The 14,344-nt window shown below is 37.3% G+C and overlaps 1 protein-coding gene across 2 annotated transcripts in view; it reads right to left on the bottom strand.

The window, feature by feature from the left end:
- Positions 1–12,450, bottom strand: part of LOC115257192 (eukaryotic translation initiation factor 4 gamma) — a 279,253-nt gene extending 266,803 nt beyond the window's left edge. The window contains exon 1 of one of the 2 annotated variants that reach the window (XM_062851244.1): positions 11,096–12,450. In XM_062851244.1, the coding sequence (XP_062707228.1) occupies positions 11,096–11,179 (84 nt within the window). In that variant the 5' untranslated portion in view covers positions 11,180–12,450. The remainder of the gene's footprint in view (positions 1–11,095) is intronic. The other variant, XM_062851245.1, reaches the window with a different exon arrangement.
- Positions 12,451–14,344: the final 1,894 nt, after the last annotated feature.

The following is a 14,344-nucleotide window of genomic DNA, read 5'->3' as shown; positions in this document are numbered from 1 at the left end:
ACAACATGAAGTTGTTATAAGGTTCCTTAAGTTTTCTGGTGTGAACATAGAACTAATTTTAGGCATGATTCAATTAGTATCCCTTGTTTACTCTTGGTGTAGAAAACGCATATACATAATGCATGCATACGTTATGCATGCATAACGAACCCGAAAAAAAAAACTGTTTGGTAAAGGCTTTCAAACGGTAATACTAAGTTTACTACCTTGATTAACTTTTTAAAAACGCAATCCAAGACTTGAACATCTCTAAACGCGCGATGTATGTACAATCTTTGTCCTTTTATGTTCAAGTTGGGACAAACCTATGTTACATTGGGTGGATTGTCGCAACAAGTGTAGTATGCGATAATGTCTTTTCTGTTGCGCGATGGTTGAAATTGGATTCAGTAGTACAAATACTTAATTGTGTTTTTAGTAATTCTAGGAGGAATTTCCGGCACACATCCGGATGCCATTTCTGTCAGATATGTGGCGGTATTGTATCTGGAAACATAGCTTTTTGATTATGAAGGGCATACTTGTTTCTGGCAGATTTTATTTTTCAATTTTTTAGCGGAATCCATAATGAACGTCCTTAAGGCGAAACTGGAAGCATTTCGTCATATTTTTGGTTTTTGATTTTTTATTAAATAACGAAGATTGCTTCGGTTTTCGTGCACATGTAGAGTATGGATTTTTTTTAGGTGGAAAATGTTTTCTATTTTTGCAGAAACCATTTTTTTGTGACATTTCATTCAAAAATGGTTTCTGAAAAAACGAAAAATATTTTGTACCACAAAAAAAAAATCAGAAGTTACCTTGATCCATACTCTACATGTGCACGAAAACCGATTTTGAAAATATTGCTTCGTTATTTTATAAAAAATCAAAAACCAATAAGTGAGGAAATGCTTCCAGTTTCGCCTTAAGGGCGTTTTCTTCAATTTTTTTTCAAATACTTTTTCTGAAAATATTTTATGGATTAGTTGATAAACTCCTTCAGAAATTCATTAAAAAATCATAAATCTTCCCATGAATCTATTCCGAAAATATTCCAAAGATTCGTTAAGAAATACCCCCAGTCCCAAGGTTACCAAGGTCAGAAATGCGTCGAATGGTTCCTTAAGAATATTTTCTAGAGATTTGTTCAGCATTCGGGATTGTAGGGAATTATTCAATAATTCAGTTCACTAATTTCCACTGAAAGTTCCCATCAGAAATGTCTCGAGGGATTAATTCCTTCAGAAATTCCACCAGTGATAACATCGGAAAATCTCTCAAGGATGCTTTACAAAATTTTGCCGAAGATTCCTTTACACATATTTGCCATGGACTCTTATAGAAATTCTCCAGTAGATTCTGTTAGAATTCTTACAAATCTTTCTACAGAATATCATCTAAAGATTCACTTATAAACTTTTTATTTACAAATTCCTCCTGTGATTCCATCATTTTTTTTCAAAAATTCCTTAAGTAATCCCGTTAACAATCTTTTATAAGTTTTAATAAGAGATTTGTTCTGGCATAATCATCTAAGAATTCCACTTAAGGAGTGGAGTTTATGATTTCCTCCCACGATTTCTTCAGGAATTTCCCTGCGATATCCGTAAATATTCCTCCAGGCATTCTTAAAAGAATTTTTCCAGAAATTCTAACCGAGATACGCCAAAATGTTTCTCTCAAATTTGCCCAGAAATTCCTCCAGAATTATCTCCTGCAACTCCATCAGTAATTCAAGGATTTCTTCAAGTATTCATTCCATCAGGGGTTTCTTTAAAAATCATAGTGGCTAAGGCTATGGATCGCTAATCCGGAGACGGCGGTTTTGATTCCCGTTTTGGTTGAAACATTTTTTTTTGACTCCCTGGGCATAGTGTATCATTGTCCTTGCCTCACAATATTCAAATTCATGCAATGGCAGGTAAGGATAGCCCTTCAATTTATTAACTGTGAAAATGCTCAAAGAGCATTAAGTTGAAGAGAGGCAGGCCAAGTTCCAGTGGGAAGGTGAAGCAATAAAGAACAAAAAGTAATTCGTCCGAGGATTCCTCCTGAAATTTCTCCAAAAATACTTTCAGGAATTCTTTCACAAATTCCTACAAGGATTTATTCAGAAATAGCTCCATCGTTACCTTCATAAATAACTCTTGGTTTATCATTTATATTAATTGGAGATTATGCTCAGCACATGATAATTTCGGTCAGAAAATCTGTTTTCCTGATTTGGGAAGCGAGAAAATTATTATTCTTTTGGGATTAAAATGTGAAACATTGTAAACTGAGATTTTTTGCGGGGTTGCTGTTTTTCCATTTGGAGGAATGAAAAATTTATATCTAATCTCTAAATTTTATGCTGAATGTTTCAGGCAGTATTGCTTCTATTTTGGTGAGGGGAAGCAGACTTAATCGTATGCTTATTCAACTGCAGCTCCTTCAGAAAATTGAACGTTTTTTCTTATAATGAAAAAAAAAAATAAATTAAACCGAGTTTACCTCTCTCCACAAAAAGATGTATTTGAGAGGAATAAATAATCGCTTTATTAAATTTCTTTGCCAAGGAATTAGATTAGAAAAGAAATCATTCCAATATTGTGCATAGGTTGTGCATACTGAAGTCATTTTTACAGCACTGTTAACCAGAACTTCACAAGAAAAGTTTTCTCACAATGGGATTACTGATAAACTTCAAATTTGGACAGATTTTTCAGTGCTCATCAATGTGTAGTAGTTTGGCAGCTGAATAGCTTGGCTGCGGCTTACATTGAATTAGCAATGCATAAGGCCGATGCAAATATTCTATTTTTATGTTCTAGACTTCTTATGGGATACAAGGGAAGGGGAGAAAACTAAATTATAAACAAAAAAAACTATTGGAAAATTGAGAATTATACCCACTATTGAAAAACATATTTTTCAACTATCGAATTTCTAATGAAATTCGAGTCATGCGCTGCCATTTTTTTTCTCGCCCCTTCAATGTTTTGAGATCTTTTAAAGTGGGGGGTGACATAAATCAAATAATATATTTGCATCGGCCTAATGTGATGGAATTATATGTTATATATTGGTGAGCTCGTTCCATCCTATTGTTCTATTGCGGAACTAGAATTGGATACTCATATTATGCTCATAATGGAAAATTTGAGCAAGAATGCTTATTGTAACGACAATAGTAAAGATATTATTGTAAGGGATAATAGGTCATATTCCTCTAGTCAGGGGGATTAAGGAAATCTAGCTACTGGAATCCCAATGTAGCTTTTGCGGATTAGGGGAAGAAAGGTTCTAAAGCGTTTCCGTTGGCTTTAAAACCGTGATAATTTTGAGAAGGGCTTATACTACACAGTTTCAGACAGAAAACACCCCGAACTTTACTTGTTTACCAACAAAGATACCCAACAAGGAATAAAAAAAAAGATGAGCAGTAGGTCTAGATATTTCAACCTATGCATCTGTTTTTAGGGATTTTCGAGTCTAGGAACCGCTGTGCAATTGACATTTTCCGAAAGATTTTTTAGTCATTAGCATTTATTGCAGAATTGTCTCAATATTCGAGGACCATCATACGAAGCGGTGAACCGGCTTAGTGCCGGGGTTATTCCGGATCTCCTTAGGGTCATCAGGCATTTGGGTCAAAATTTTCCTTTCCTAGCCAAAACCTCAACAATATTTTAGCACTAAGTCGATTTGAAATTTGAGATACAGATTCAAAATTTATATTCGTGGAATACTATAGATTTAAACGTTCTTAGAGTAACCTTTCACGTTGATGTAACTTTTATAAATTCAATTATTATTTGAAAATTAAAGCCTATTAATTGAGGAGGTAAGAAATGAGTAAATAAGGTTTGAAGTTTTTACCAATTTTTCATCCCATGCCTAATGTATCAGAAATTCTATCAAACTTATTAAAAGAAAATCGGATTAAGTACTGTTCCTTTTGATTCATCTAAGAATTTGCATGCATTGACAGATGCGCATTTCGACCTCAACTGTAAGATCGCCTTCGGTGTCTCGTACTTGATACGAGTCGAGCCATGTCAAGTACGAGATGCCGGAGACGAAGTGATGCCGAGTTCTCTATGTGGCCATAGAATTTCTTGCAATGTTTCTTATGGAGGTTGTTCTTCTCCCAAAATAATTAAGAAAAACGTGTTCAACGTTCCACAAATGGATTCAGGAGATGCAATACAAGCTGTTGAAAAATAGGCCTGAGGAGTTAAAGGATGCAAATTTTTTATCATTAAAAGCCCGGGACGTGACTTATTTAAGTTGCTCGTTCTCAGTAACTAAGGCATGCAATTGCAATCCATTTAAAGCTACTTCAAGGGGAAGAGTTTTACTGAAAGGCGCTACATCGGGGATCCCTTCTTGACCCTTCCACTTTTTATGCGGGGTGGGGTGACATACATCATATTTTTAACTGAACTTGATTATTTCGACGTAAATACAAACGAAGATTATAGTTTTTTGGTGATGTTGGCCTTTTCCTAGGATGTTCCGAGAACCTGGCACCCCGGGGAAGTGACGTCTATACGATTGGCTCTGAAACCTAGCTTGCGACACTTCAAACTTCATGATTTTCCAAAACAAAGTCATAAGAGTACATTATGATGATTTTTAGAGACCGTGGTCACTTCCCGGGATATTCCAGAATCTTGGTTCCTTGGGCAACTAGTAATCAGGACCGCCAGGAAAATGGGCACTTTTTTGAGTTATTCCGAAACCCAACTTACAACACATCAATCTTCAGGGTTTCTTAAAAGTGACTCGGGGAAAACTTCAACATTTCTGTTGACTTTTGTCACCAGCCGGGATGTTCAGGCAAACTGGTTCTCCAAGGGAAGTGACCACTTTTTGAGGTATTCTGAAACCTAGCTTGCGACACATCAATCATCATGATTTCCAAAAACAAGATTATTATTGTATATTCTGCCGAATTTTGACCGGGACCTTAGTCATTTCCGGAAATTTGGTTCTCTAGGTGACAAGAGATCAGGACTCCCAAGGAAGCACTTTTTGAATGATTCGGCTCATTTTGTTATAGCGCCGGTCTAGCGAATACGGAGTCGTGGGTTCAAATCCCACCAAAAAGCGATTTTTTCACAATTTGCCAATTATTCAATCAACATTCTGTGTCCTCTAATTTTCAAGTTTTTCCCAGTAAAAAGACTAAAAATGATTCTAAGAAGTTTGGAAACTGACGGAAATAAGAGCATTTCTATTCTGTGGGTCAATTTAATTTAATTCTAAGTAAAAGCAATGCCTTAGCTTCGCCGTGCGTAGAGTGAAATATTTTTATTGGTGAAGGAACATGTTTCTAACCTCCAAAATATGTGGACACATTATTAACCGTAGTGTGGCCAGCAAAAAAAAACACCCGTAGAAGGCCGGCAGGGTACCCGGGTACCCACGAAATGGAAATGATTATATCTCAGCGATTTTTCCACCGATTTTAAAAGTTTTTGCCTCATTCAACTCAGAAACTCATTATCTATCGAGATCATATTTGGTTGGACCGGTCCGATCACCATGGGTACCGGAAAATCCAGATTTCCGGATCCATGTTTTTATACAATACAATATACGGCATTTTCGGTAGGTTAGTAGCAATTTCGGTACCAAGCATCGTAAAATTGCTTTGGCATATTGTATCTGACCGGATTGTGCGATATTTGCCAGAAAACCGTTCGCCAGAAAACCATTCGCCAGAATGACAAACGCCAGAAAACCATTTGCCAGAATACTATTTGCCCGAAAGTACCATTTGCCAGAATGTACCAATCCCCAGAATTTAATATTAAATATTAAGTTCTGGGGATTGGTACATTCTGGCAAATGGTACTTTCGGACAAATAGAAATTTTCTCCGTTTTCTAAGAATTAATTGAAACTAAAGATGTGATTGTGAGAATTTGGTGGATATAATTCAGTCCATTTACATAAAAAAATGTCATAAGTTTCAATCGTTTACAATAATTCAATATTTTCACTGCTAGGATGATCTCTTGGTTTGTTCCGAGAAAGGACGACTAGGACTAGAACAACGAAAACAACAGGAAATGATTCACCGGTAGTTCTTGAGCAAAGAGAAAATCGATGAAGAGAAATCGATCATAGCAGATACGCCTGTATGATACTAAGCGCGAGACTTCGATGTAACTAGGCTATAAGTGCATATGTCCACAAATATCTGGTATGGTCAAAATACTGACCGAAGTCCATTAGGTCAATTTCTTGATTTTGCTTTGGCTGACCAAGCCATGTGGGAAATTACACTGTTGAAAATGCTTTCCATTAGGACGAATGTTCAATAGGTAGAATGGTGATCACGAATCGCAATTCAGTGATTATGGAACAGGAATTGGAACAGTTTCTTAAATTTGTTCGGTTTTCCAATATTTAGCTGATACTTATACAATATTAATATTGCCTTATTGTTTTACTGCAATCAACAATTTATGCCAAAAACTAGTCTTACGATGAAACTAGAAAGAACAGCCTATGTTCAAAAGAAGGCAAAATTCACTAGTTGAACATCAACGGTTTCGGTGCAAAAAACTATTTTTCTACAACGAAACTATTCTCTCTAGTTCAAATAGTGAATTTTTCCTTCTTCTGAACACAGGCTGTTCTTTCTAGTTTCATCTAGTCTGGTTTTTGGCATAAATTGTTGATTATGTTAGAATCGTAAAGCAATATTGATATTGCGGAACAAATAGTTGAATTATTGAAAAAAAAATTAACAGATCTTAAACCCGTATATTGTTCTTATATTTAAAAGAAGGAAAGATTCATGGGTAAAATTCAGTAGCTCTAACTTCAACAATTGTTTTGACAGCATAAAAGAAGAAAACGAAAAAAAAATATGGCCATTCGGTAAAATAACTTTTTGACTCAATGACATTCGACCCAATGGCCTTCAGCCGAATGAACTTACACCATTGATAGTAAGATTCTATAACAGTAGCCGGAGCGCCATTAGATAAGCCCAAATATGTTAAGCTCACATGTTACAATCACCGTGATAAGGGAATATATTGGTAAGAAATGGCGCACATAAACTAAGAAGTTCATCTAGAAAGAACAGCAGATGATTAAAAGAAGGAATAAACTGCTGGAAATATTAGAATCAATTTCCTCAAGAACAAGCTTTTTAGGCCATATATTCGGCCTAATGGTACATTCAAGCTTGTGATATTGGGGGTACTGGCTTTCGGGCAGTGACAGTCAGGCTAATGGTATAGGTAAAATCGTCACTTAAGTTATTATTTCTGTGTATTTTACTTGATGCTTCTATAAGGTTTTTGTGTATGGTATTCGATTGACTTCAGTGTGTGATCAACAATTCCGGGTAATTTTGCTGTTTGGCACCAAAATTATTATTTAAAGTGATCATGTTATTTTTATTGTCAAAAATAAGCTTTAAAATTACTTTCAATTGAAAGAAGGGAATCTTTGAAAAATGTTAGTTAAGCCAAAAATTCCATATCAGTAAAAGCTGGAAAGAATATCCTACGTGTTGAAGAAAGGAAAATCCTTCTATTGATCAAATTCCATCAAAATAATATTTGATCAATTGGATCCACATCCTGATCAACTTGTCCACAAAACAAATTTGTGGAAATGTTCTAGCTGTTGTTCGCAATAAAATATTAAATAACGTAAGAGATTTAATGTATTGTAAAGTTTGAAAGGTTTTAGTTCACATCAATTTATTGTTTCAGAGTGATTTGCCCTTCTTCAAACTATAGGCTTTTCTTTAAAAGTTACTCTAAAATTATTTAATGTTTGCTCTTACATCAGTTCCAATAATTTATTTAACTTTCACATATAAATCTGAACAAAAATAAAATTTTACATTTTTACAATCGTTATTGTGGGCTAATCGGTCCAAAACAAATAAAAAACACGATTTATTTTTTCAATAAGAATGCTTTAAATTATCATTAGATTGCGACCACTTCTGGATTGAGAACTTCGAAAATTTCTGGGAAATGGTACTTTCTGGAGAATGGTACATTCTGGCAAATGGTTTTCTGGGAAATGGTTCTTTCTGGCAAACGGTTTTCTGGGAAATGGTATTTTCTGGCAAATGTCATTCTGGCCAGTGGCATTCTGGCGAATGGTTTTCTGGCAAATATCGAACAATCATCTGACCGGCCTGGAATAATAAAAGGTGTTGACTTTGAAACTGTGATTTCGGAACACGCTTCCCGTAGGGTCATGGTTGACCATAAACATTTTAAGGTATCCTAGCCTTAACAATGTGGGTTTCAATATAGTATAAGGACATGCTCCCAAAAATATGGATTTTCCGACAACCACGGTGATTAGATCGATCTAACCAAATATTTTCCCGATAGATGATGAGTTTCTGAGTTGAATGAGCTAAAAATTTCCAAAATCGATGAAAAATTGACGGAGATATGATCATTTCAATTTCGTGGGTACCCGGGTACCCTGCCGGCCTTCCACGTAATATAAAAATGCAGGAGCCCCTCCCCCTGCTACTCCTCACTTTAAAATTCGGTCAACCCTATTCATAGATGTATATTCACGAGTTCTAAGATCTAACAGAGTTTTAACATCCTAGTCTCAATAACCATTAATATATCGAGATTTGAAATTGAAAAAGGTACCCGGGTACCCTGCCGGCCACATAAGTGTTAAAAAAATGAAAAGAGCTAAATTTTCACGTTTTCTCAAAATTTTAAAGTGCCCGTTAGCACAGGCTTAATGTTATTTTTCAAAAACATTAATCAAGTATCTCAAGAAACATGTTTCAAAGTGATCCCGTGAAAAAAAAATGGGAAAAAAATATTTTATAGTACATGAATTCAGCATAAGTATGAAAAAGTGGTTTGTGCAAAGAGTTGAAAAGTTGATTTTTTGTGATGAACATTATGGATATAAAAACACGTTTTAATATATAAGCTTGTTACCTACATGTATCGAAGAATATACTTTTAATAAAAATACAAAAATATAAACGTAGTTGTTATGATAATTATTATTTTCTCGCTATGCATAGGTGTGCTTATAATTTCTGGAACGGTCTATATTTCGACTATTTTTCGTTTTTCTGAGCGGAACTGTACAGTGTACATGACGACTCTTAAATTTGATCTGTATTTACCCAAACTTAAAAAAGAAAAACAAAAAAAAAACTTAAAATGAATCGTTTTACAACTGCGATCACACGATCTTTTCATTTCTTTCATTCTAGAAATTATAATTACGTTTTAAAGAGTTCTTGGTTTACCTTAAATTGCTAAGGCCTATCTGTCCACGTTAAATTTTGTTGGTATTCCAAACATAAAACATGCGAATGTCGTTGCTGCTCAATAATGTAATTATTTTTCTCATGCAAAGTTAACCAGAGATTAAATGGTAAGAATCTGATTATTCACGACTAAAAACTGTCACCTCAAAGAAACTTCAGTCTTCCTGAAACGATACATGTTCATATTTTGATACATCGCTGTGAATTGTGAAAATCTATAATTTCACGTCAATCTACAAATTGTCAAAACAATTAAATTTCAAAAATTTTGAGTTGTGCAAAATTAAACTGAACTGGTGATTGTGCAAAATCTTTCGATAGGAACCAGAAGTATACATTATTTGAAAAAGTCATGAATAAAAAGCGTGACCGAAAACTTATTGTAATTTTTATAAGCATCGTAAAAACAAATTTAAATAATATCAGAAAGCTTGAAATTTAAAGCTCAAAATCGACAAAATGGTCATTTACACCTCTTTGCATCTTGGCCCCTCAAAACTATTTTCTAAAAATGTATTAATTCCAATGAATCTTCCAAATATATATACCTAGTTACGCCCTGATATAATAGAACGAATTGTGGAGCGGACCTGATGTAATGGTTAGAATACGTGACTATCACGCCGGGAACCTGGAATCAAATCCCACTCCCGACAAACACACTAAAAAGTGGGTGTATCCTTCGGAAGGGTAGTAAAGCCGTGGGTCCCAAGACGAACAAGCCCCGGGCTAAAAATCTCGTTAATAGAGATAAAAAAGGATGATATAAATTTCAATTTTGTTCCATGAGATGGAAGTTCCAATCATAAATGCCATAACTTTCTAAAACTTGCACTATTTTTCAAAATTTTAGGAGTGAATGATTCTAATTGAAACACGTTTCGAAAAACACTTGCACCTGAAAGGAGTATTAAGGGTTAAGATCGAAATGCACAAAACGTACGTTTTCCTTTCTTTACTTGTCTCACTATTGGGTAGAAATAACTTTGTGATGAATTGGGATTATCTTTCGGGATCAGATAAAAACTGTCCACTCATAATCATTTCACTTAACTTGCCTAATGAATCAATATGAGTGAAAAAGGGGTACATTTCGATTGATTTCTGACTTCGATATCTTCGAGTTTACATCGCCATTTAGATGCTTTGTTATGAGTACGGATCTAGAGACCTCAATAATATTATGAAATATGTCTGAAACCTGGAAAGTCCATTTCATCACAAGTGTATAATTCACCGTAATCATACTTGTCACCCAATTTTCTCAAACCATCGTGCCAAAAGATTGCCCAATTTTGCAGCATCCGTTTAAATTCCGACTCAAATTACCCAATCTGGCAACACTACCTGCATCGCTTCCCAACAGCAAAAAAAAAGCCATTTCACCATTTCACTTTATTCGCGCGCTTCTCCAATAGCGGATCTTGTCAAGCACAGCGAGCCTCACTAGTGCCAGTGTCGCATATAAAACATAGGTATATTTAAGTTTTTTTTTATTCACCGTCATCCTCGTCATCATCATCATCACCATCATCATTGGCGCTGTCTTCTTCCCACTAGGCCTTTTATAGTTGATGGTAGTTAAGTTCCGCAAAGCGCATAGCCGCGCGGAATAAATTTCGGTTTCATTTGAACAACCGATTGGTGATGTCTCTCCCTGTCCCGCCACTTCTTATCCGGAAGGACCGGTTTTGGACCCCCATTGACTGCGCAGGTAGCACTTTTGAAAAAGGAGAAAGTACTTGGACCGGCCTCTCGCCTTTCCCCCCCCCCCCCACCCCTTTTCCACAACAGGCCGTCGCATTCCCGAGTATTGCCCACTACTCACCGGTCTAAAAGGAGGCGGCTGCAGGAATCCTTGCGACAGCACACCTGTCACCAGAACACCCACGAACAGGATCAACCGTCTCATGATGGTTGGTAGCTGTATGCACTTTACACTGAATCGAGTTGTAACTGATTAGATTTGCTTTGAAGTATGTACGACGCACTTGGACTTAAAAGCCTCAGCACTTGGAAGGTTTTCGTATCCTTGTAGATCTTGCAAGGTTTCACTTCACTAAAAGCATATCTTCCATTCAATATTACATCCGGGATGCACTTCGGCTGATCTGTCAAATTTCCTCACCACAAACAAAAATCACTTGTCACGTTTTTATTGCCTTTCGCTTAATTCACCTTTTATCACCAGTTACTTCAAACACGATCGGGCAATTTCACGCTTTCCTTCATCTGCCTATCAAAAGGCATCACCAATTCACGCGAGGTTTTGCGAAATTCCACCTTCGCCGATGCTACCGAACCCACCGACACACACGTTGCTGTCGGTTGATGCTCCGAGGAAAATGTTCCCTTGATTGTGCGAAAAATCAGCAGCAGCAAAAAAAAACGACAAACCCTGCTCTGTTCAACGATGATCAACGCGCAGTTCAGACTGTTCAAAAACCCAAACGCCGAAGGCCCGGCTTGGACGACTTTTTTCGTGTTACCGCTCGTAGCAAAGTTCCCACCAGAACTGACGGCCCCGTTCAATGCTGTAATGCTAAAAAGTCTTTCTCTTTTCGAATTTGCCTTCCGTCGTCGTCGTCGTCGTCGCGTGGACTCTCCGAACATCGAGACAACGCCGTGCTGCTGCCGCCGTCTTTCCCTTCGAGTGCATGCTATACTACCCATGAAGTCGCGGCTCGTGGGAGAGTAGCTATAGCTGCGCTGCGCAAACCATTCGGATGGGGGAGCTTTTTTCTGCCAGCTTGGGTCCATTCACAAACGACGAGGTTAGTAACTTGAGCCGAGCCGAGCCTCTCTTGCTCAGAGCCTGAAGGATTTGGGGTCTCTACTCTCGATTGGGTCTCAAGAGGCATTACTATAGTAGTGGCGATCGTATACTCACTCACTTTTGGAGAGCTGCAATTGCGCCCGATTGATGGATTCGATGGATATGACGGTGAGAGTCATTTTGCGAGGCGCTTGTCGAGGTGTCTTGTGTTATGCAGTTTGCACAATTGTATTTTTTGCTCCGTTCGTGTTGTCTGATAGCAGTTGTGGCCGTTGAGCTTGAGAAAAAGAGCGGTAAAATCGAATGAGCTGCCTATTGAGGCAAGTTGAAGGGATTGTAGTGCAGGCAAATGATAGTACTTATCAGTTAAACAATTGAAACTTAGGACGTACATATAATGAATGATACTTATATTGAGGTCATGCGGAAATCGATTGGATCTCCCAAGCAATCAAAGACACAGTTGGGGTTTTACCATTTGCAATACATCCTTGATAGGAATAATGTTAATTCGCGTACTGTCGGTATATGAAAAATTTGAAATTTTTCTGTCAAATATTTATAGAATTTTTGGGATATTAACTAGTTAAAATACTTAATTTAATATGTAATAGATTGTTGGTGAGTCTGACAAGGTAAAGGCTGGGTAATAGATCCCATTAAGGCGAAACTGGATCCATTTCCTCACTTTTTGGTTTTTGATTTTTTATAAAATAACGAAGCAATGTTTTCAAAATTGGTTTTCGTACACATGTAAAGTATAGTTCAAGGTATTTAAAAAGAAATTTCACAAAAAATGGTTTCTGCAAAAATGGAAAACTTTTTCCACCACAAAACATCAGTAGATACCTTGATCCATACTCTACATGTGTACGAAAACCTATTTTGAAAATATTGCTTCGTTATTTTATAAAAAAATCAAAAACCAAAAAAATGAGCAAATGCTTCCAGTTTTGCCTTAAGATCATTAGCCTCTGCCCAGCAACTCCTATCTCTACCTCCGCGTGACAACGGCCGGGCCTCGAGCAACCTTAGGAAAGATCGGGTAACCAACCCCGGTGGGAACTTTGGCCGAAGGATGACAGGAAGGGGGATTGCTTCTGATCCCTATGTTAGGGGTGGTTGATCGACGTTCGAGTGCCAGTGAAGGGTTCTAAACTGCAGACTGGGGTGTGCGTAAATTAAAAAAGTGTAAAAATGGGGAATTTTGTGCATAAATTAAGTTAGGGCTTAATGAGGAAACTTAGTTCGCGAAGACAGGTCTTGCTTTTGGGCATTTGAGATGGAAATAAGGAAGTTTCCAGGAAGCTCCCAGAGATCCTAATAGGAGGATATTCTAAGGGGCTTTAGGGGTGTTTTAAGGGATTTCAGGAGACTTTTGTAAGGGCGTTTCGTGAGGTTGTCGTTGGCGCTAAAGTTTAATTACGGGGTTACAGGGGATATCAAGATATCTCAGGGACGTTTCAGGCATTTTCCTAGTGGATTAGAATTTCGAAATACAAGATAACGGGGTTTTGTTGACCGTTTTTGTCCTTCATTCTATTCTAAACTTTTGTTTTCTTTGGCAGTTCGCCTTCTTGTTCATAGTTATTGCTGGACATATTTACAGGTTAAAATAGAACACGTAACACAAGAATAAAAGTTAGGACATGGTTTCAGGGGGTACCATGAGGACTCAGGGGCGTTTCAGGGAGTCTTCAATACGTCTCAGAGGGGATTCAGAAACACTTTGAAATATCTCTGGGGATTCCAGGGAAATTCCACAGGGCCGCATGAGTGTTTAAGGGGGTCTCAAGGGGGTTCCATGGGCCTTTGGGACGATTCAAAGAGTTTCAGGAATTTCAGAAAGTATGGTACCCACTTGAAATCCCTCTAAAATCTCCAGGTTTGGCCCCGAAACCCTTTGGGGCCGTTTATTGACCACGTAGACTTTTTGGGGGGAGGGGAGGGGTCTGACTAAAGTCTACGCTCCATACAAATTTCAAAATTTTTGTATGGACAAAAGTCTACGAGAGGGGAGGGGGGGTCTGAGATGACCAAAGTTTGGTCTACGTGGTTTATGAACAGCCACTTTGGGTCCTCCTTAAAACTCCTCTGGGGTATCCTGCTTATGGTATCCTCTGAAACCCTCCAGGAGCCCTTTGATGCACCCCTGAGATCTCCTGTTATCCCGTTGATACCTCTGATGAGGAAGTTTTGGAATGTTTATTCAGTACACACTTCCCCGGATGTGTGGATATTACATCTTCGGATGAACCTGATGTCTTTTCTTGTAGTTATGATTCTTTAGCTTCGGCTCGG

Source organism: Aedes albopictus, chromosome 2, assembly GCF_035046485.1.
Source record: "Aedes albopictus strain Foshan chromosome 2, AalbF5, whole genome shotgun sequence".
NCBI classification, from domain to species: Eukaryota; Metazoa; Arthropoda; class Insecta; order Diptera; family Culicidae; genus Aedes; species Aedes albopictus.
Note: the sequence above shows the minus strand (reverse complement) of the source record. Positions and strands in the feature narration are given on the sequence as shown.